The 22,529-nt window shown below is 42.0% G+C and overlaps 2 protein-coding genes across 2 annotated transcripts; one reads left to right on the forward strand and one right to left on the reverse strand.

The window, feature by feature from the left end:
* The first annotated feature begins 2,263 nt into the window (after nt 1–2,263).
* On the forward strand, nt 2,264–15,385 carry si:dkeyp-97b10.3 (uncharacterized). The gene is made up of 17 exons (XM_061073515.1): nt 2,264–2,461; nt 5,410–5,441; nt 8,096–8,128; nt 8,264–8,335; nt 8,475–8,507; nt 8,596–8,631; nt 9,490–9,531; nt 9,619–9,665; nt 9,872–9,924; nt 9,996–10,222; nt 10,551–10,810; nt 12,328–12,453; nt 12,544–12,679; nt 12,791–12,838; nt 12,937–13,008; nt 13,476–13,766; nt 13,849–15,385. Exons 1-17 carry the CDS (start codon nt 2,412–2,414, stop codon nt 13,875–13,877), a joined length of 1,587 nt encoding a protein of 528 aa, XP_060929498.1. The 5' UTR covers nt 2,264–2,411; the 3' UTR covers nt 13,878–15,385.
* Nucleotides 15,386–16,057: 672 nt separating this feature from the next.
* LOC133002900 (uncharacterized) lies at nt 16,058–18,235 on the reverse strand. Its single transcript, XM_061072491.1, has 7 exons — nt 18,217–18,235; nt 17,951–18,087; nt 17,164–17,250; nt 16,811–16,852; nt 16,514–16,654; nt 16,359–16,400; nt 16,058–16,198 (listed from the first exon to the last, which is right to left on the reverse strand). Exons 1-7 carry the CDS (start codon nt 18,233–18,235, stop codon nt 16,058–16,060), a joined length of 609 nt encoding a protein of 202 aa, XP_060928474.1.
* Between the last annotated feature and the right edge of the window lie 4,294 nt (nt 18,236–22,529).

The raw sequence follows: 22,529 nt of genomic DNA on the forward strand, positions 1-22,529 counted from the left end.
TATTTTCCTCAGAAAAAAGCGAAGACAAGTCAGGGTTGTGTTGGGATTTACAATTATTCATAGATTTACAATAATTAGAATCACAGCAAATTATGGTAAATGAACCCACCTCAGTGAGAGTGGGCGCGCAGGCCAGGGATGTCTCAGCTGCAGTGGCGATTTTAGCCTGAAATTTCTGGTGGGGCAATTTTGTATGACGTCATGTCACCGTCACAAAAATAGAGGTAGCTGATTATTATAAGCAGTAGGCCTATATAGACCAGTGAGATATACCACGGGCTGCATTTTGAGTGCCAGCAGGGAGCAGAAATCCTATTTCAAATACATTTCACATGCTTTAGCACTCAAAGATGTTGCCTATAATACAGCAGTAAAATGATTGCAACAAAGTAAAAAGATTAGACAGACAAATAGCTCAAATAACTTGCATAATTTATTATTATCAACATGAGGCGACATGCACCAGCTTCTGCTGCACAACACTTTGTGTTTTCCTCCCCAACTAAAGAAGGCCTGCAACTGTTTAGAGTTGGCAGTCATTGCTAAGTGTCATGGATAAAAGAGTTTATTTCTATTTTCATTATATATTATATATTCAAATGAACACTTATTAGAACAATGTTTATCTTTTGCTTCTTGATTTGATACACTTTAGATAAGAACCCAGTGTTTTCTTTTTCTTCTTTGCCATAAGAGACAGAAAACGGTCAGCACAGCTGTGTCCTTCAGGCTCGTCCATCCCTAATAAAATGATAGGAAACATAAAATATGGCATTATTGTAGAGGAAGTGTTACACAAAGTTTATATCTTTATTTTCTGTGGATATTCAACTACTGATTTTGAATATGGTTTTGGATTAAACTGTGCACTACCAAGACAATGCATGTACTGTGTGGAGTTCTTCCACATTATTAGTATTTCATAGCTTATTCTCCAAACTCACTCATCCTCATAAACTAACGCTTCTCTCTGCTGGGTGGCCCGGATCATGTGGCTTCATGTCGGGTCAATAACTCCGTAGGCTATGGTCCCGTTAGCATCGCTATCACTGCTGGTGGCATGCCTGCGGGCTAGCCGAGCTAAGCTAACACCCAGGTACAGCAGGTACCGAATCACTACTTTTACAGATAAATACAAATACTAAACTTGACAAACCTCAGAAACGGGAGCTCACACGTCTTTAGCCTCTATGCCAGGAGAACAAGCTGAACTTCAAAGCGTATTATCCATCCGATGTGAGTGAACCTGTCCACAGACTCGGTTGGTGTCCACTGAGGAGCTAGCCTGTTAGCTCAGGTGACGTCGAACCGGAGCTTCAGCCTGTTTCCGGGTGACGCTGACGCTGGAGTCGCGTAGCTCTCTGGGAGACGTCGTGGGGCCCATCTGCATAATCACTACTTTCCCATGTTAACAGTGGCTTGTGTGCTTCACGCTGATTGGTGCTCCCATGGCACTGGTCTGCAGCTTCCCCTGTGTGCCCACAGCTGAGAAGGACGGCCAGAGGGAAGCGTTTCACAAAGCAAACTCACAGACAGAAACACACACGAATCAAATGACTCCAAAACAAGACTATGATGCTTGTGAGTCTCGTTTATTCACACACACATTCACGCTTTGCAGAAAGTTAAAAAGTGGTAGAAATTTACGTATTCTGGTTTATTTTGCAACTTTAATGTTTTTAAAATTTGTCTCAGCTTTATCCTCAGTTATCATTCCATATACACACCATGGGGGGGACATACTGCTGATTTCTGCCTCAAGGACCAACACCAGATATGTCCTCACCACTGACAGTCCTCTGTGTCTCTGCTGGTATAAAGGACTCTGTGAGACAAGCTGATTGTCAACACGGCTCCTCACCACACAGACCAGTCGAGGCGGGAGGTTGCAGGGCTGAACCACGCCCACGGGTCAGCGACGAGCATCCACACTCTGCGCCGCGCCTGCGCAGTCCTACTGATCTTTAAAGCTGTGTCTCGCATCAAACCCTGCGCAGCTACTCATCCACATGATGTGCAGATCTACGATGCATCTGATGCTTCCCCCCCTCGCGGTGTGTTTGTGAAAGGAAACAATACATGATCCACATCCGCGCTGCACGATGCCCGAGTGACTTGTGCTGGATTTTTAAAAACCGTGCACCAGCGGCTTCCTTTTCCCCAAAATCCAGATGCTACGTTTTAGGAAGTGATGCTGCAGACGACGGGAAAAGTGATGTGAAGAAGTTTGTCTTGATGTTTATAACCACGAGGACTCCGATGATAAACACTGGAGCAGTTCTTCCTGTGCAGCGGGTCAACGAGGACAGAGACGGTCCATGAGCAGATTGTCTCTCAGGTGCTTTTACGCGCAGCCGCCGCAGGACGAACCGAAAGTGTAACGGAGTGAGGTCACTGGGAGAGAGAGAGGGATGGTGGCGGAGATGGCGAGTTGCGGAGCGGCGTGTCACCTGGAGGACGGGTAAGACTTTCAGAACATGATCAATAGAACCTCGGGCTGCACGTCAGGGTTTAGGTTTGTTGGCCTTTTATGCACGGACGACATGATCGTGGAAACAGCGTCAACAGGAAGTGGTGAAGAAGAGTCTATTGTTGCAGGGTGGTGCATCTGTTATCGGTTAGGGACACACAATGCCACCACTTTGCTAGTAAAACCCTGTATGTTATCATAATAAGAACCTTTAGCAAGATAATGAGTAAGTATCTCCAATGAATGACTTAGTACCTCATCATAATGACTTAGTATCTCGATATGATGACTTAGTATCTAAATATGATGACCAAGTATCTCCAAACAATTGATCAGTTCCTTAAAATCTTGACTTTGTATCTAAACATAATGAATAACCCACTCAAAACAATGACCCCCTAAGTCATTTTGCGACACACTATCTCCTAATTAGGAATGAATATCTCATGACATAATATATCCTCATAAAAGTTTTTAATCTGAAGTCAAACAAACAACTCAACAGTCTCTACTTCCCTCACTGTATGACTGAGTGGCACTGGAGCAGCACCTGGCCCTAACCCTATGTAATAAATAAAGATCCTAAACATTTAAAGACAAAATGTAGGTGAATAAAACCTTCTCAATAGATATTAGACAAAGACAAAACTCCTTATAGATGAAGAATGCCCATATGTGTTTAAGTCGATGTTATGTTATCATACAATGGACAAAAATGGCTAATGTAACTATTGTAAACATAAAACGTTCTGCTCAGTATATCATAATTGTTGATGGTACTAAGAAAGACGTTCCACAGGTTCTATTCTTCATACCAATCTCTTTTATAGCCATGCAATATTTATTATCTGTTGTATATTGTGACCACAGACGGGTTATGTGATAGCGTGACTCATTCTCCGCTGTGGTTACTATTGTGTTGTCGCCTGGGTATCGTTCACCTCATGAGGGCTGGAAAAGTCCCTGGGTGTAAACTGTAACCCAGTCTTCTGCAAACATCGTAACACTGCATATGAAAAAATGCTCCATAAAGTTAGAAGTTAATGTCTGTGTAAGTAGTTTGAACTTTAGGAAAACTTTATTTGAGAAGCAGTGGCTCTAACAGGATAAAATCTGAATAAAGGTCGATCGATGGTGAGCAATATTTCGAAACCTGCAAGGTTCAATGTTGATGATTAAATGTCCGTTGTTTATCTACAAACAGATGCCCCCCCTCTGCACTGTGTGTATGGGACATCTTGGAAGGCACCGTTGCGGGTTGAGGCCTTTATCTTGAAACCAGACACGAACCCAAGCGCCTCACAGAGGATTCTCTTATCGCGTGCTTTCGTAGGAGGGAGGCCGAAATGAGTGAGAACAGAGAAAGTGTGAGAGCTCATGCAAGGGAGTGTGTGTACGTCTGAGCAGTGAGAAAGCAAACTTTGCTCAGAGCGATAGATGAGTGCCATGGCGACCGATGAGCCTGAGTGTTGTTGTGGTGTCTGGCAGAGCCGCCTCCACCGAGTTGACCTTGGAGAAAAGAAAAAAACGCTGTTTCCTGGACAGATGTTTGAGCACAAAGGAAAACCACAGCGCTTTATCACGTTCAACAGACGCCCAATGAAAGACCCGACTTAATGATTCCAATTCTCTGATACATCATTCTGCTTTGATCAACCAGTTTAACTAAACAATTGAGGGAGCGAAACAGGAAAAGGTGGAAGGTGGTAAGTGACCTATTTTTTCAGCCGGAGGTGAACTCGTGGGGTTGGGCCCTCTGGCTGTTTTCCTCTTATTTTTCTCCCGCGGTTGGATCTGAGGCGTGTTGCTTCACGCTCAGACTGCGTCAACAGGTTGCTCCAGTCCTGTGATCAGACACAACATCAGAAATGTTGCGTGTTGTACTCGTCTCATTGTTTGTTTGATAAATTACACCTCTGGATATTCAAGTGCTGTACAAATCCAAAGATTCAGAGTGCTGAGTAGTCAGGAAGAACTCAATGTCTGCTGTGCAGGGCAGACACATCCCAATATAATAGACCAGAAGGTCTTTTGTACCTGCAGCTGCTTTTTCAAAGTATTATTCATTCAGTGTTTGCAGAGATTATTTGCATATGATTTGTCTGCAGTCTAATGGATTGACTGAAGTGGAGCTGGATCCTATGTTGGTTTTTGTATTGACTTCTATGTATCCTCTTGCTGTTGCTATGGAACTATGTCCATCCTCTGTGGCTCGGCCTGGTGTTGTTGACTGTAGAGGTGATGTTTTTTTATATCTTGTCTCTATGTTTCTGTCGATGTTTTGTGTTTTTTTTGTTCTACGTTGACAAAGTTTTCCCCCTGAGGAGCAATAGAGGTAACCCTATCTCTTTCTATAATACGAACAATACAACAAGAGTATTATATGGCAAATGTTGCATAGTCATATGAAATAAATCCAAATTGATATGCACTGTGAAATAAACCTTTCGGTTACTCATACTGTTAGTTTTACAATAATTTACAATCAGTATTTTGCCAAATGACACTATACAGTCATTTCATCACAACATGACCACTGAATATAGGTAAATATATTAGTAATCCAACCCTCCTGCTGAGTCTGGCTCTCAGTCATAGAAGCTGTTCACAGTATCTTTCCATGTCTTATTTCCTGCATCATCGCCGCTGCTCAGGAAGTGGGTCAGAGCGGGAGTTTGGGTGGGAAGGTGAATCTATCATTCAGCAGGGCGATCTGCTGTCGTAAGTGTGAGAAAGTGAGATGCAGGCAGCTTGCGCACGTTTCCTGTTTGTTCAAAAAGCAGAAGTGGTGGAGGCTGCCATGGGAGCCTGCAGCTGCACAACTTTAACAGCCGTCACTGTCCGACACTAAATTCCTTAACTTTCACCCCACGTCCCCTGCACACGCTCTTTGTAATGTGATTTATATTTGTCTGAACTTTAACTCTTCTGCCCTGCAGGGATGGAGATATCCCCGCGCCCGAAAACAAAGGTAAACATTAACCCATTTTCATTCTCTCTTTCTCTCCCTCCCACCCGTTAATGGATTCCCTCTCTCCTTTGACTTCCTCAATTAGCACATGTGAGTCTACACATGTCTGGGTTGTTTCTTTTAGACAGTGACGGTGCTTTGTCCTGGCAGCGTTTTAACATGTAGAAAGTTTCCATTCACCTCTTCTTATTACCTGCTTGTAGCAGCATTACCAACGTTTTCACCAATTTTCCCAGAGATTAATTCATGGATCTAGGTGAAAAAAAGCAGACATGTAGTGTGTGTAATTTGGTGCAGGTTAAATCGACTGTTGGGGCCTTGAAGGTCCTTCTGAGTGCCATTCTAGTTTATATAATTTCTTCCTCCCTTTCCACTTTCCTCTCGTCCTCAGCTGCTCTCCTGATTTCCATATCATTTGCCTATAGGCACAGTCACCCGGTTACCAGTTGGCCCAGGTTTGCGCTTATATAATATTCAATTTGTATTTTCGATCTAAGGGCTTTTGAGCTAGTGCCAGATCATTTTTGGAATAAAGTATCAAATGCAAACAAGTCGAGCTGGTTATAGTAGACAGACATTTGCAACTGGTGATGATTAGGAGTGCTGCACTATGACGTGTTGATGATACGTCAACTCAAGCTGCTGCCACTACAGATCAAATATGTCAGCTCTAAATCTTTATTTACAACTTGTTTACCACATTGTCTGGAACTCATTAGGATCTCTTTTCAGTGACCACATTTTGTGCCAACGTGAAAATGTTCATTTGAAATTCATCAAGTTTCCAATCATAACAATGTCTCAGGCAGAATTCTGTTAAAATATGTAATGAAAAAATATCTATAATCATCACACTATTTCATTAATTGGACTAAAAGCTGATGTACTGTATATCAATTGATTGCTTATGCACTGTGGAGATATAACACAAACTTGATCTAGCTCACATTTGTAAAGTATTTGTCATTTTTGCTCATTAGAAAGCGTTAAAAACCACAACCTCCACTCAGGAGTAAAATGAGATAAAAGACAATAATAACGTGACTTTTATCTTGATCATTTTCGATGTCGACCGATATGAAAACTTTTACCCTGTTGATTTTTGGCCGTGTCGCCCAGCCTGCACAACACATATCCACATATTCATGCTCTTGGTTTTACTATGATTTAGGACCAGCAGATGGCAGTCAACACCCATCCAAGCATCCAAACTTTTTAACGCTGTAAATAAGTGAGTGTGTGGTTGCACATGCATGTGTGTGTATCTGCGTGGGAGCTTTGCTCGCCACCTTGTTTGTCAGTCTGATGAAGGGCAGCCACCGTGCCAGAGTGAGGAGCGGTGCCTGCTGGCTCAGCTGTGAGGCAGCGGCAGCAGAGGAAGAGATTGGCTGTGGGAGGCATATGAGGACAAAGGGAGAGAAATGGGGGGGGGGAGCGAGTGCAGGGAGGGGTGAAGCAGACCGATCGAGCGAAGTGGAGGGGAGAGATGGATGAGGGTGGTGCTGCGAGTGGAACGCCGATGGCAGCATCTGCTTGTTAGTCTAAGATAAAACTCTGTGGGCCAGGGAGGACGGGCTCCATCCATTAGTCGGCCAGGCACTTTGCCAGATGGCCCGGTCTGCAGACGTTCACTGCTGGGAAGAGAGGAGAAGCTGCAGCTCCTCTGGACCCATCTGTATAAATGTGCCAGGATGTTAATGCATGGCACTTACCACAGGCTGCTTCACAGGGTGCCACAGTTCAGCTGCTAAGGAATGATGGAAATATGAAAGCATAGAAATGAAAGTAGAAGAACGTTTTGAATGTAGTGTAGAGTGTGAATATTTTCCTTATCAGGTGCATTATCATGTTTTTATGGCAGAGTTATTGTTCTCCTTCAGGTTAAATCAACATGAGACACTGAACAGCTTGACTCCCACTGAAGCCCATTACTGGTTATTCATTAACAGTTGGCAATGTGCTAACCACAGAACTGTTATCAAAGCTTTAGAAGTAATGCCGTATCTCTTATGATGCCGCGATTCTCTGTTCTGTTATATGGTTAGGTGTTAACTGAAATGGCGATAAATGAGTGCTTACCTCTGTAAATCTAAGGGCCTTAAGCTTGTTTGTTTCGCCAAGATCCACGAATTCTCTGAGAAATCAGGGACAATTTTGAATATATATAATATATTTTGCGACGTTAATGAAAGTGAAGAAATTCCTGGATCCGCTCCAACGTTTAATTGGTTCTTTTCGGACCCATATCACAACCTTCCACCAGGTTTTGTAGTCATCTGTCCAGTCGATTTGGTGGAATCCAAAGTAACAGACTAACAAAGAAACAAATGCAGGTGAAAATCTAACCTCCTTGGTGGAGTAACCAGAATTCCCAGTAAAGTGCATAACTCTCCAGCAGCCCCCTTCCACTCATGCTAAGCCTACAAAACCAGGCAGATCATGAAATCTAAAATTCATGGTTATTCCCTGGGAACTTGGTTCAAATGTCAAAAATCTGTAGTTTTTACGCAATCCTGCTAAAAAACAAACCTCCTTGTTGGAGGTACTAATCATAAAATGATGGTAGTTATTAAAAAGATGGATTTTTACATGAATTCCAATGTTTTTAAAGACTGAACAGGACTAACCTCAAACCATTTGCTGATCCGTTGCAGATCCTCGGGCAGAAAGTGACGGCAGTAGTTCAGGTGAGCACAAAGATTTCACCAAAACATTTCACCTTTTCCACATAACTCGTGATATTTGAGTCATCTGCAGAAAAGCTCATTGGCTGTGACATTAATTTCCTTTGTTTATAACTAAACATATTATTTATCGAACAGAGAACGCAGGAACATCCACTGAGGAGAGCTCTGAGGAGGATGATGAGGATGAAGAGGAGGGGGGGGACTCTGGTAAGGGACACAGTTCAACCGAATTTTACACATCATGTCTTAATGGAATAACTTCCAATTTGAATGGAAATATGATTACCAGCTCAACTCTTTGTTCATCACCCCCCTTTTTTCTTTCCCTTTTTTAACTTTTAACCAGAAGGCTCAGCTGTGAAGGATGGAGGCGAAGAAGGTAAACAAATATATATTTTGAATAAGATTTAGAAATTATCATTTTTCCAACAGTTTTACTTAATTAGTCTCTGTCGTGTTTTTTTTAGAAACTGAAGAACCCGAGGCAGAGGAGTCTCAACCAGGTGAGACAGTTCATGTCTTTAAAATATCAGTACCTGCCTTGTTAAGACTTAGCAATTAGTCTACTTTTTAAAGGAGACGTATTATGCAAATTTTCGGGTCTAGAATTTTAATTAGTGTTATTACTTGAAGATTCAGAAAACATAACTTTCCTCAAAATGTCCATTGCTGCAGCTCCTCTTTTCAGCCTCTGTCTGAAACACTTGGTTTTAGCCCCCGTCTCTTTAAGGCTTTCCTCCTGGTAAAACACAGTCGCCTGTGATTGGCCAGCTGGCCCACTCTGCTGTGATTGGTCAACTGCTTCTAACGCGTGTAGAAAATGTCGGCCTTCGCTCTTGCTTTACCCGGCTTTGTTAGGGGCTGTGTCAGATTACTCCACTAGGTGGGCATTTGGGAACATGCCAAAGTATTGGACTACTGACGGGGTGTTTCAGGATCATCTTTTTCTCTCCCGTAAAGAGGCTATTTAACTTTGCTAAACTTTTACATAAACAAAAAAAACTAGAGGAAAGAACCCCTGAAAATCACAAGATGTCTCTTTTCAAATTGTTTGTTTTACATCTGGAGCGCCACGTCGGCTTGTTGTCATAGTTGCCTTGAGTGGTAACTCATTGAACTACAGCCATAACCACATCTTAATTGCAGCCATATGAGATAATTAAATGGCGGACTCTTCCGGCCTTTTATTAAACACAGAACTGGATGTGACTGGGAGCGCTCCACCCTCACAACCAGCAAAACAACTGGCTCATGATGTTAAAAGTTTGGGGAGGGTGTAGCCCAGGATTTCTGCGTCTGATACACTGTATCATTTTCATGTGATAATATCTAACTTAAATATTTTTCTCTCCCTGTTTTAGAGTCAGCTGATGGACCCAGAGCGGAGGTTTCAAATGGGAAAGGTGAGCTGATATTATAACTGATGCACCAGAGACAGCAGCACACGTCCTGTTAAATAAAACCTAATGTGATGTCGTGCTTTCTGACAGATGAGAGGATTAAAATATGCTGTGAAAAGTGCAAAGCCATCCAACAGGTGAGCAGAGACACCAGACGCCGTTGTAGCAAAATGAGCTGATTTGAAATGTCATGTTTGCCTGATTGCTCTTGATTAAACGTGTATAGATGTAATTAACAACCTTGAAAAACTTGGATAAGCCCCCCTCACCTTCCCTCCTCATTTTAATTTTTACTCGTTTTTTGCAAAACAAATGAACAAGCTGTGTTGGTGTGTTTAAACAGAGCCATGGCAATGAGCTGGTCACCCCCAGGAGGATCTCCAAGGGACGATTACAGTGAGTGCGGCGCTGCATCTCCGTGCCACCTTCTCATTCTGAGCTTCGTCACTGACTCGGTGTGTTTCTAGGGTGCAGCTGGAAGACGAGGGGACGTACGAGTGCTCGGTCACCGGCCTGGTGTTCGAAGCCTCGGAGCGGGTCCTCGTCAGGTACTCGGTCTTGTCCTGGTCCAAGTTTGGCGCCTTCCTCCGCGACTCCTGGAAATATGCGGGACCCATCTTCAACGTGGACACGGTCAACAAGGACGCGTCCGTCCTCAAGTCCATCCAGTTCCCCCACTCCGTCTGCCTGGCTGGTGAGAACATGAAGGTTTTCTCCGGCCTATGATGAGAATATGAGACCTGTGTTTGATTGTTCATGGAGATTTTCCTCCTCCGTGCAGCTCCCTGTGAAATGGAGTTAATGATGTGTAGAATGAGAAAATATTTATCCTTTCATTTTAATAAAAAATATAACATTAGCACTTACTTTTAAATTGGATTTTGATATAAAAATGAACTGTGAATTCTGGATTAATGAAGATATGACCCATGTCAGGGCCTTTTCACACAAAACAATTCATAGTAATGAGTATAATTATCTCTTCTAATAAAACCATAAAACCTTTTATCATCTTCACACAGATCCTGATAATGAGATGACTTTCAGCGTCCTGCACATAAAGAACAACCGTCCGCTCATCGAGCCGACAGTGGACCACTCGGGCAGCCACGTGAAATGGAACGTCACGTCCCTGTCCCCCGTGGGTCCCATCATCCAGACGAGCCAGCCTGTGGAGCACCACGGCGTGGTCCTGGTCTACAAGCAGCTGGGCAGCGACTGCAACAACAACAACTACAGCTTCCACATCTACCTGGCCACCAACAGCCGCTCAGACATCACCGTAAGTGTTGGTGAACTCATGTATGCTGTCTTTGTGTAAGAAAGAGGATTGATAAGTTAATGAATGATTAAGAATATGATTGTGAACGCATTTGTTTCAAATTAAGTAAATCGTCACTGTCAACCACAAACATGGTGTCTGAGACCGAGGTTGTGAAATTGACCCTCGATTCGCCCAGAGGTCGAGCAAAGTAACATCATGTACATGCTTGTAGTTTTTTACCAACTTGCAAAGTCTTCTCTCAAAAAGTTCTACCCTCGTCCTCACGTCTCATTGTTGTTTCACTTGAATTACTGGCTACACCCCCCCCCCAAAGATATCCAGTGGGACTGCCCCGTTTCGTCAGTTTAGCCTTTCAGCTTTCAGAAGACGTCCACAGATACGGATGAAATAAAAACAGAGTACAGTGAAATGCTCTTTCTGTTTCTGGATCTATAATTGGGCATAGCGATAGAGAGCCTTAGAGGAGTAGTTCACCCAAAAATTAAAGTTCACTCATTATCCGCTATGCCGATGGAGGGGCGGGTGAAGTGTTTCCCTCTTGGCCCGAAGAAAACTCCAAAAGTATTTTTGTTAACTCAGACACGTAGATAAGTAGATACTGAGTGAATTTAAATTTTTGGGTTAACTAACTACCCCATTCCAAATAATATGATTCAGTCAAGTTTCATTTGTCAGCGTGGGAACCTTCTCATAACTTGTCACTTTCAATCACCATATTATGTGTCTTTTCATTTTTCCCTTGAAACGAGAGCAAAAATAAAACTCTTGTGGACAAACGAAGCAAAAACTAAATATTCCATTCATGGGACCAATGACAGAGTCTCCCTAAATTTTGATATAAAGAAACTTCTCACTTGATAAAACTCCAGCAAAATGCCTCACTTATAGAGAGACTGAAAAATATGAAGAGTCCGAGTCAGAACACGACTTTCACTTCTCGTTTGTTTTTGTGTCTGCGCTCTCTTTGATGCTATCACACGAAACCAGGTTTCCAGGTTTGTGTAATATGATGACATAAGTTTGTTGTGATGAGGATATACAGGATGTTAAAATGCATATATATAAATTTCTGCATCTGATGATTGATCTCTGACTCGCTGTCAATGACATCATCCGTCCCCTGTGGTGCAGCTTATAGTAATTTGTTTTATTTTAAGAATGGCCTTTGTTCACTGTGGTATGTATCGGCATCGAGGCCTGGAGTGTGGGTATTACTGTAAATGCATTACGTAACTTTGACAGCTATGAAGCTTCAATCTAAATTCACTCAGGAAGTATGATTGTGGTCGTGTGATCGTTTGGGAGGATGCAGCTGGTGAGTAATCGTCCAACATTTATCGTAACCTGGCCCAAACTTGTCCTTTTTTCCCCCGACTGAAGTGTCATCACTGACCACAGCTGAACCGCTCTGTCTTTCTACTGAATGTTTATCACCAGGCTGCTCAACGCCCGCGACAAACCGACATATCTCATGTTTCATTTTGTCCTTCCTCCGTTGTCCTGGTGAAATTCAGGATGTGTCCAAACAAGTGCGGTGCTACAAGAAACGTTACAGTCAGATAGAGAAGCCGCCCACGTGTAAACTGGACGAGAGGACGTATCGTCTCCTTAGCGAGCCGGAGGGAGACATCAAACCTCAGGTTAATAAGATTTGCGAACACAAAAATACTCATTGTTATTTTTTTAAAGCGCCGGCTGCACAGTTACATTGTGTTTGTTTCTCTGTGCAGGATTTGAAGTTCACCCTGGCAGTGACCAAAATGAAAGGCTACTTTGAAGCTTTCTTCGAGCAGCCGCCTCCGTTTAAATTGTCTCTTATAGAGATCGAGTCTGAGGAGACAGTGTGGTCCGCCACCATCCGAGAAGGTACCAGTGCTTTTAGTCCGATACGTTAAAACCCTCTAGGTGTTGAGGATAAACATCACATATTTTTCTATGTTACATCTACTGATGTTCAATCTTTTGCTCTTTACTTAGGTGATTGTGTGGACAACACCGAAAAGAAGCCACGGAAGAGGACAAGCAGTAAGTTTGTTTCTTCTTTTTAACTAGACCAGATTTTTACATCACAATCTGTCTTTCAGCTGCTGCAGCTTGACTCACCTCCTTTTTGTTTGACACAGGCAGACAGAGGAGCAGCAGCCCCTCCGAAGAAGAATCAGCCATGAAAAGGCCTCGGTGGCAGGATGAGTCCGGTAACTTCCTGCTACATCTGTTAACTATTGTCTTTAGAAGAGCTTCAGGCCCAACTTTGTTATGACTGTGTTGTCACAATATTACGACCTTTTCATTAAAATACAACTACATTTCCGTAATATTGCAACTTGTCTCGTTAAATAAATTTTTTCTCAGGAAATTACAAATATATATATTTATTTACTTTATTTTTCATAGTATTATGGCTTTTGATCATTAAATTACAACTATTTTTCAAATCACATCTTCCTCGTTAAATTACTTTATCCAAGTAGTATAATTACTTTTTTTCTCGCTAAAGTACGACTTTAGTCTGTAACCCTAATATTCCATTGTAATTTCCCCAAGTCAGCTCAAGAGAAACCAGTCCACACCTCAACTATTCCCTCATGCAAATTTCTGTGGAAAATTGTACTGAAATGAAGGACCTGTGTGTGTGTGTTGTGTGTTGTGTGTCCTCTTCCAGATGGAGTGAAGACAGCGATGACTCAGTGCCAGGACATGTCCGAGAAGCAGCTCCTGCTGGTGGCCAAGCGGCTCGGGAAGGAGTGGAAGCAGGTGGCCATCTATCTGGACTTGAACTCCAGGGACCTGGACGACATCCAGGCAGCGGAGAAAAGTGACGTGACAATGCAGAAGCTGAAGATGCTGGTGGAGTGGAAGAGGAGGCGGCCGGGAGAGGCCACAGCGAACCACCTGTATAACAGCGTGGAGGACCTGGACGACTTACCCAACGAGGTCCGCCAGACACTGCAAGGTAATAAACTGCAGAACTTTTTGTGTTTTCGGGATTATTATCCAGTGGGAAAGATGGGTGATTATTATTCTTCTATTTTCAGATATGATGAACAATCAAGGAGCGAAGTGAAAAAGGGATTTGACCTAAGAAGACTGATCTGCTCCTCTGCCATCACAGAGGAGAAAGGATCTCAGGGACACAGCGACACAGAGTCAACCTCTTGACCAAACATCAGCTCTTCCCTCACTTTGTTTCTCTTTTGGACATTTTTCTGGACGTGGATCTATGCGAGGAGTTTTTTTGTCTTATGTCCGTTCAGGCATTTTCCTTAATTTTCTTCAAACGTGGTCCTTTGATTGTAAAACAGAATAGACGAGCCTTAGCTAAAGGCATCTTTGTGTAGCCAGAATTTGATGCTGAGCATTATGAGGTTCTAAAATGACCAGTAGAGGTAGCTTGTTTTCAGGTAAAGGTCATTGAGATATTTAGCAGCTAATTGTGTAGCTAGTAACTGATGTAAATGTAGGTGCTGCAGTGTTTGAACTGCAAAAATCAGGAAAATTTTGTTTCAGTTTTGAATGCAAGATTTCTGGACTTTTTATAAAACGATTAGGCATTACACCACATGAACGTACATGTGACCGTCCAAGGCATAGATAGACTGTAAATATAGATGGACAACGTGTCTCCACTTCCTCCCATACTTGAAAATAAGCTTAAATATCCAAAATATGAACACGGTTCTAATGTGGTCTCGCAGATACACATGCCTGACCAATCGTGAGTCAGTCTCAGCTGTCAATCATGATGTTTCAGCTAGTTTTATAACATCAAATAATAATATAAGTAAAAAAAAGTATAATAATTATTTGACTTCTTACTTTACTCCTTGTCCCAGCCACCAGGTGACGATCAAGACACTTTGGCTTCACTGTTTGGCAGCTGTCATGTTGTCCATCTTTATTTACTGTCTGTTGTCCAAAGCATTGCGGACTGAATTACTGAACTAATTTGTGTGTTTTATGTTATGTTTTATATTTGTGCACAATGTGTCCTGTACATATCTTTGTTTTTTTACCAACTTTTTCAAACCTGTGATTTCTTTTGTAAGTCTGTTTTTTTACCTGTTCATGTTTTTTATCTGTTATCTAACTCTTAGAAAGGAGTTGAAAGAAAGGTCAGTTATTATTTGTCAAACTTGAATTGTGAAACTGTTCCTGCTTTCCTGAGACTCATATCTCTTATTTTTGTATTTTTTTACGTGTTGTACAAAATGTATAATGTAAAAAACACAAACTTCCCATTCGGGTTCTGGGGTTATGTTTTCTACCTGTGTGAGTTTAGGCCAGGCAACATTCCTTTAGTTTGAATCAACTTTTCCAGGCTCATTTCATAGATGTAGGAATTAAAACTAAGCGTAAAAATACCCCAAAATATTTCAGTTAAATTTAGTGACCACTAGGTGAAAAACATTAGAGATTTGTGTGATACCCTTTCCTGATATCTCGGTGCTATTTTGGAAAAACTGCAGATTTGGCCTCTGTAACTCTGATCTTATGTAGTAATGTTTACTTACAGAAAACAGGGTTAAAACCAACAATCCAATCAATTGTTGTCTATCAGGTCTGTGGCCATTTATATACTTTTGAAATAAAGGTTTTCTCACATAACAATTCATTGATCTTAATGAAAAAAAGTTCAGATATGTTTATGGGACTGATATTTACGAGTGTGTGCAGATCGTATAGAAAATCAGGACCTGATGAATTAAAGTGTATCACTAGGGGACTTGGCGGCGGAATTAACTCTGCCGCGAGCCATTCTCGTTCGAACAGTGTCAGTTCCAGTTTCATACAAAAACAAAAGAATCCCTTCCACAACAGAGCATGATACCAAAAAAATACTTTAATATAAATTTCAATAAATAACATCACAGGCCATCAAATAAATAGTCTTAATAAATAGATTCATAAAAAGATAAATAGACACGTTACGCCAAATATTGGATTACATTCATAAGTGTAAAAAGGCCAACATGGCCTCCACTGCTAACCTTAGCAACAGGCTGACTCTTTCAACTCTCATGGGAGAAGGGGCTGGTATCGAGTCAGCTTAGCTTATGCCTGAGCTGTAACCATGCAGACAGTGATGCAGCATGTGCAGTGTGAAGAACTACTCGGTCAGTAGTTGTAGGTACAAGTGGTGGTAGTGAAAGATCAAGAAGTTGTTGTGAAGTTGTGATGATTTAAAGGAGATTCTGTGGCACTGATTGGAAGGATGATGGTGATGAAGATGAGGCTGCAGGTAGTTTACTCCTTGTGGTCTCCCGAGGTGATGTAGCTCACAGCTCGGTTGATGGTGATGGTTCGGACGTAGAAGCCCTTCATCATCTTGCACATCTCCTGTCTGTTATCGTAGGAATTGTCCCCCCACATCTGGGCAGCGTCCTTCTGAAAGACAACAGTAGGACACAGTATTCACCTGCAGGTTTTGCACCAAAAAGACCTGAATTTCCTTGATGAACCAGGAAGTTTTTTAACCCTTTCTTTTGAAAGACTTTAAGTAGAGTAAATGGGGAACAAACAACAAAAAGAAGCAATGGAAAATTACCTCTGAGGAGTCATTCTCTTCATTCGGCATGAGGGAGCAGTTCTGTATAAAGGAAGATTTCATCAGGCAACATGAAAATGTTATTTCCCAGGAGATTCTCAATCTGTTTCTGTTTTTGTGTGTTCACCCCTCCTACACATGCATGATAAACACACCTTCAAGCTCTTTATTGTTCCCAGAGTTGGTCTCAGAAGTGCTTCTTCTTCTTCAGGACTTCTGAGCGGGGTCTTGAGGTAAGAGCTAATAACAGCTTCATAGTAAATCAAGTCCTTCATGATGTTGCTCAAACATTCACTCTGTCAAGACAAGAGAAAATTCCACCAGTCATGTGTCGGCTTTAACGATATGTGTTTTTTTATTTGTTTGTAACAAATGTAAAGCAAAGAAGGTAGATCTCTAATTTATAACATACAAACGAAAACATTAAAAAATAAATAGAAACCACCACATACCTTACTAAAGGATGAATTTCTTTGCATCGTGCAGCCCGGGTTCTGTGAGGAGGAAGACAGGTTTGAAACATGAGCAGTTTGTTGGACAATTTGATTTTCAGGTCTGGTGCCCTATGGCGTCTCTGGAGCGTTCAGATCATTCATTACAAGTTCAACCACAGAGTAAAAGTTTGTAAAAGCTGAAATGATCAGGCTGTTGAATCCTCATTTCACTTAAAATATGCACAAAAAACTGCAGGATTTACATTTTCCTCAGGTAAAAAGCGAAGACAAGTCAGGGTTGTGTTGGGATTTACAATTATTCATAGATTTACAATAATTAGAATCACAGCAATGGTGATAAATGAACCCACCTCAGTGAGAGTGGGCGCGCAGGCCAGGGATGTCTCAGCTGTCCTCATCGCCACCTTATCCGATATGATGCCGTGGCATAAGATACTCTGAGGGACAACATAAAGGAACTCGTTATAAGTAACAAAGCAGATTTCAGTGGCTCTGCATCACAGTATCATCACGTCTCAGCGACTTGTACTCACCAGTGGTGGGAAGTAACGAAGTAGAAATACTTAAGTAGATTTTTCACATATCTGTACTTTACTTGAGTACTTCTTTTCCTGACGACTTTTTACTTTTACTCGTTACATTTGAGCACAAATATCTGTACTTTCTACTTCTTACATTCTCAAACTGGCTCGTTACTTGAGCAGCGGAGGTTGGCGCAGCTCTCTCTCTCTCTCTCTCTCTCTCTCTCTCTCTCTCTCTCTCTCTCTCTCTCATCTAGGGTTCAAAATTTGTAAAATTATACATTATATACATTATATTCATATTGTTGTTATAATTTTTCAGTCAGTTGAGATAAATCTTGAGGAGACACATTTTGGTTTTTTTTGTGTCTGTATAGGCCTACTATAAAAAGCACTTTGCATTTTTAAATTGGTACTTGTACTTTTACTTTTGATACTTAAGTTAATTTCAACACCAGATACTTTTGATACTTAAGTACTTTTAATATGAGCTACTTTAAGACTTTTACTCAAGTAATTTTCTGACGGTTTTACCGAAGTCACTTTCAGGTAAGATATCTGTACTTTTACTCAAGTATGGCTTTCAAGTACTTTATACACCACTGCTTGTACTCACGTTGTTCCGGAGCTCGGTGATGTTCAGCAGGAGGTCCCTGAAGAGCCGGGCGCACTGGGGGCTTGTGTCCGTGCGCAGCGGGAGTCCAGTGGCTGAGGGCCAGCCGAGGGCCAGCAGGAGGACACAGCTGGAGAGGTCTGAGGGACAAGCAGACACACACTGGTTTCAATGGTGAGCAGATTAAAACCAGTGGGATCATTCTGCAGCAGGCTGAGGTTAAAACATGTTAACAAAAGGAAGACAGTGCACTGCGGCCTGTGACTTACAGAAATGAAAGTTTTCCATTGTCTGAGCTGGAGATAGAGATCTGTGGTGAAGCTGGTAAATCAGCAGGATCGTGTTGTGCCGCCACCTTCTTATCGGACAGATTTATATATGCTCCCTCGGGGGGATTCCCTCCTCCTCCTCGGGGCATCAGCAATAAGAAAACTAAAACGTCATATAATGTAATTTCCTCGTCAAGCTTCCAGCCCACGTTTTTTTTAAAGGGAAGTCACGGTTTCTGTTTCATATTTCAAAGGGTAATAACAACAGAAAATGAGTATTACACTGGAAGTGTGATGTAACGGGTAAATAGGGAAATAGGCAAATGTGCTTGTAGATGAAACCTCCGCACGGATGCACAGTATCCGAGTCCTTTTCCTTTTCCTAAGTAAAGCACATCACAGAAACAATACGGTTTCAACATTTAATTTCAACCTGAGAGCAATATCTGTGATTATTTCGTATTCAATCGAATGTAAATATATGACACAGTGTGTGCCCCAATCCAGTGAGACCTGCGTTAAACCAGCATCACGGACATACAGTACATTTGTTGCTCTTTGTGTCGCAGCGTGTGATTGTGTTATTACTGCGTGGTGAGGTCCTTCCTAACGTGTCTGACTGAGGGAGAATTGATGGTAAATGAATCATGATGAAATCAACAGTAAATTAAAGGGAAGAGGCACCCAGTCACCAGCACACAGGCCTCTGTCTCATCAAGAAAACCACTAGTTAGTGGTTGGAAAATGAACACAGCCAAGGAACAATCTGTGTTGTGCTGGAAGATTTAAAATGTTCTGGTTCTTTATACCCCACTCCGACACATTTCAGAGGGAAATATGGTAGTTGTGACTCCACTTTATGTATTTAACACTCATATTAATGTTTTAAATTAAGATTTCACGGGAAAATCAGTTTATAAAATATGATGGAATATTGCGAAAATAATCCCAAGTAAGTACAGTAAAAAAGCTGTACGTCTATGTAGACGTAGATGTAGTATCTATGTATAAGATTCCTTTATTGGTCCCACACACATGCACAGACACACCACATGTAAAATTTGTCCTCTGCTTTTGACCCCTGAACACATAGAGCAGTTGGCAGCCATGGACAGCACCCTGGGAGCAGATGTTGGGGGGAGTAAGGTGCCTTGCTCAGGGGCACTTGGACAGTGTCCTGCTGGACTTCAGCAATTCCAGGTCTGTTCCATTTCCAGGTATGTTTTTGTCAGTCCGTGGCCTCGAACCAGTGACTTTCCAGTCTGTCTCTTCTACCACTAGTCCACCACCGATCTATCTATCTATCTATCTATCTATCTATCTATCTATCTATCTATCTATCTATCTATCTATCTATCTATCTATCTATCTATCTATCTATCTATCTATCTATCTATCTATCTATCTATCTATCTATCTATCTATCTATCTATCTATCTATCTATCTATCTATCTATCTATCTATCTATCTATCTATCTATCTATCTATCTATCTATCTATCTATCTGTCTATCTGTCTGTCTGTCTGTCTGTCTGTCTGTCTGTCTGTCTGTCTGTCTGTCTGTCTGTCTGTCTGTCTGTCTGTCTGTCTGTCTGTCTGTCTGTCTGTCTGTCTGTCTGTCTGTCTGTCTGTCTGTCTGTCTGTCTGTCTGTCTGTCTGTCTGTCTGTCTGTCTGTCTGTCTGTCTGTCTGTCTGTCTGTCTGTCTGTCTGTCTGTCTGTCTGTCTGTCTGTCTGTCTGTCTGTCTGTCTGTCTGTCTGTCTGTCTGTCTGTCTGTCTGTCTGTCTGTCTGTCTGTCTGTCTGTCTCTCTGTCCGTCCGTCCGTCCGTCCGTCCGTCCGTCCGTCCGTCCGTCCGTCCGTCCGTCCGTCCGTCCGTCCGTCCGTCCGTCCGTCCGTCCGTCCGTCCGTCCGTCTATCTATCTATCTATCTATCTATCTATCTATCTATCTATCTATCTATCTATCTATCTATCTATCTATCTATCTATCTATCTATCTATCTATCTATCTATCTATCTATCTATCTATCTATCTATCTATCTATCTATCTATCTATCTATCTATCTATCTATCTATCTATCTATCTATCTATCTATCTATCTATCTATCTATCTATCTATCTATCTATCTATATGCTTGTTGTAATTGTAAATTATTGTGAGATAAATACGTGAAAAGTAGTGACAATTGTTGGGTACGATTTTTTTTCCGTATTAAATTTCATGCCCGAACGGACAGAGAGTTCTTGGAATGATTCAGAAATTAACGAGTAAAATACGAATTCATCTGCACTTCCGACACTTTCGTGACAACTGGGAAAACACCACGATGTGATCGACGACCTTCTGAGGTTATTGTTGTTGAAACCATCAGGCTTTGTTCATTTTTTTCCCCCCTCCAAAAGGTAACCATGTGACGCCGTCATAGATACACAGAAAACTAGGTCATCGTCTTCTTCTCACAACCTCCCGCCCCACTTTTCAGGAGCCGTGATCCAGACACGCTCTCTGAAACTGCAGTGGAGTTTCCTGGCCTTTCTCTGGCTTCACTGCAGGACCAGTGACCACTGAAACTGACCACCACACTGTAAAGATAGTATATGATCAGTCAGATCGTGAAAGGAGGAGGGGAGGGGGGGGGGAACTTCCTCAGAGAGACATTCATCATATTGCACATGAAAATGAACATATTATTCATAACTAACCCCCCCCCCCCAGTCATAGAGAAGGTTTTCTGTGCATTTAAACCTTTTGACCAAAACATGAATCCCAAAGGTCCGACAGCTTGTTGTTTATTTGCATAAGAGAAAAAAAATCCTCCTAATGTGTCTTTGTAGGGTTTGCCCATGTTCTCTTAGAGAGTGAAACACAAACAGTGATATGATGAGGCAAGACTGAAACACAAGGGGGGGGGGGGATGAGTCATACTACGTGTAACATGTCTTCTTTCGAAACAGGAAGGTCATGTGAGGCAGCAGCAATCGTCCAGTGTAACGAGGACAACCATACAACAGCATCATGTGTCAGACATTCAAGAGTGCACAAAAGTTCACAAAAAGCATTGCACATAGTTACTACCTGGTATAGGTATAATATAGCATAGTGTGTCAATGTAGAATGTTTGGTTAGGCCGACACCCTTAAAGGGAAAGTTCACCCCAAAAATGAAAATGCACTCATTATCTCCTTGTCACTAGGCCGATGGAGGTGACGCGTGTGGTGGTTTGGTCCACTAGTTTTCTTTGGAGTTTCGGCGGTTAACCGGGTTTCAGCCAAATCCAATGCAACTGGAAAAGTAAATGGTGACCACTTCCTCAAACGTATAGAAAGAACAGACTGCTGGTCTGGTGTCATCAAAGTGTCTCGAAACACGGTTATTTACAGCATGTTTTCAGCCGAAACGTCCTCCTCTGGATCCATTCAGACTTTAATGGAACCCCCCCCTCCATCGGCATAGTTGTGAGCAATGAGTTTTTTGTGTGAAATATCCCTTTAGGGTCGACTTCTGAGAGTTCCCTCCTCATTAGGGTGTAGCTGTGTCTCAGTTTAGAGGCTGCATCCTACATGGCCTATGAAGACCCGCCTCCTCTGTGGACTGCGTACACCACAAGAGCTCGCCCCCCCCCCCCCCCCCCCTTTAACGAGTGTACCGTTAGCTTACTTCAAGAGCCTCTTCAAAAAGTTTGTCACTGAAGTGCAATGACTCCTGGGAGAGTTCGGGCCGCCCTTTGGAGAATCCGTTCCTCGAGAATGAAGGGACATATTTTTGGGCCCCATTTGGAAGGAGCCTTGGAAATGAGACAGTGTAGCTGAACAGAAATTACAGGAAAAGTAGAACTTCAGTATAGACAAAGCAATAACAGGCGTTCATTGACCTTTGACCTGGTTGAAATAAAACAGAGGAAAATATTAATTAATAACAAGCGATGGATTAATATCCCTTAAGACAACAGAATCTAAAAATGAAAATGTGAAGCGATAAGTCTTTAAATGCCGCCTCTGAAAGATGCAGCCCGTGAAGTGACACACAGCTCGTGTCCACCGTCCCCCATTTCTATTGCACAACTCTATGAGAAAGGTACATTCAAGTGTTTTCTGTTAGCTTCTCTGTTGATTTTAGGTTTATTCATTATTTGATAATCTGATGTTTAATTTGTGTAGGGGCTCTACATTCGTTAAATTTGACTGAACAACTAGCTTTTCGCTCGGTTTTTGTCAGAACAAAGGAAGATTCACTCCAATGACAAAACTCACACGACAACCCGGCGTATATGAAACAAAGTTTATTCTTTATTTTACATATCTGTACAATAA

The sequence above is a fragment of the Limanda limanda genome, chromosome 6 (genome assembly GCF_963576545.1).
Source record: "Limanda limanda chromosome 6, fLimLim1.1, whole genome shotgun sequence".
Classification (NCBI taxonomy): Eukaryota; Metazoa; Chordata; class Actinopteri; order Pleuronectiformes; family Pleuronectidae; genus Limanda; species Limanda limanda.

Bases quoted from the DNA above. Each gene is read 5' to 3' on its own strand.
- si:dkeyp-97b10.3 (XM_061073515.1), top strand. From the start codon at position 2,412: ATGGTGGCGGAGATGGCGAGTTGCGGAGCGGCGTGTCACCTGGAGGAC. The intron at 8,336-8,474 runs GTAAGGGACACA...ACTTTTAACCAG, and splicing joins AGAGGAGGGGGGGGACTCTG to AAGGCTCAGCTGTGAAGGAT. The intron at 9,925-9,995 runs GTGAGTGCGGCG...GTGTGTTTCTAG, and splicing joins ATCTCCAAGGGACGATTACA to GGTGCAGCTGGAAGACGAGG.
- LOC133002900 (XM_061072491.1), bottom strand. The intron at 16,853-17,163 runs GTGGGTTCATTT...TCCTCCTCACAG, and splicing joins GCGCGCCCACTCTCACTGAG to AACCCGGGCTGCACGATGCA. The intron at 16,401-16,513 runs GTGTGTTTATCA...TCCTTTATACAG, and splicing joins GAACAATAAAGAGCTTGAAG to AACTGCTCCCTCATGCCGAA.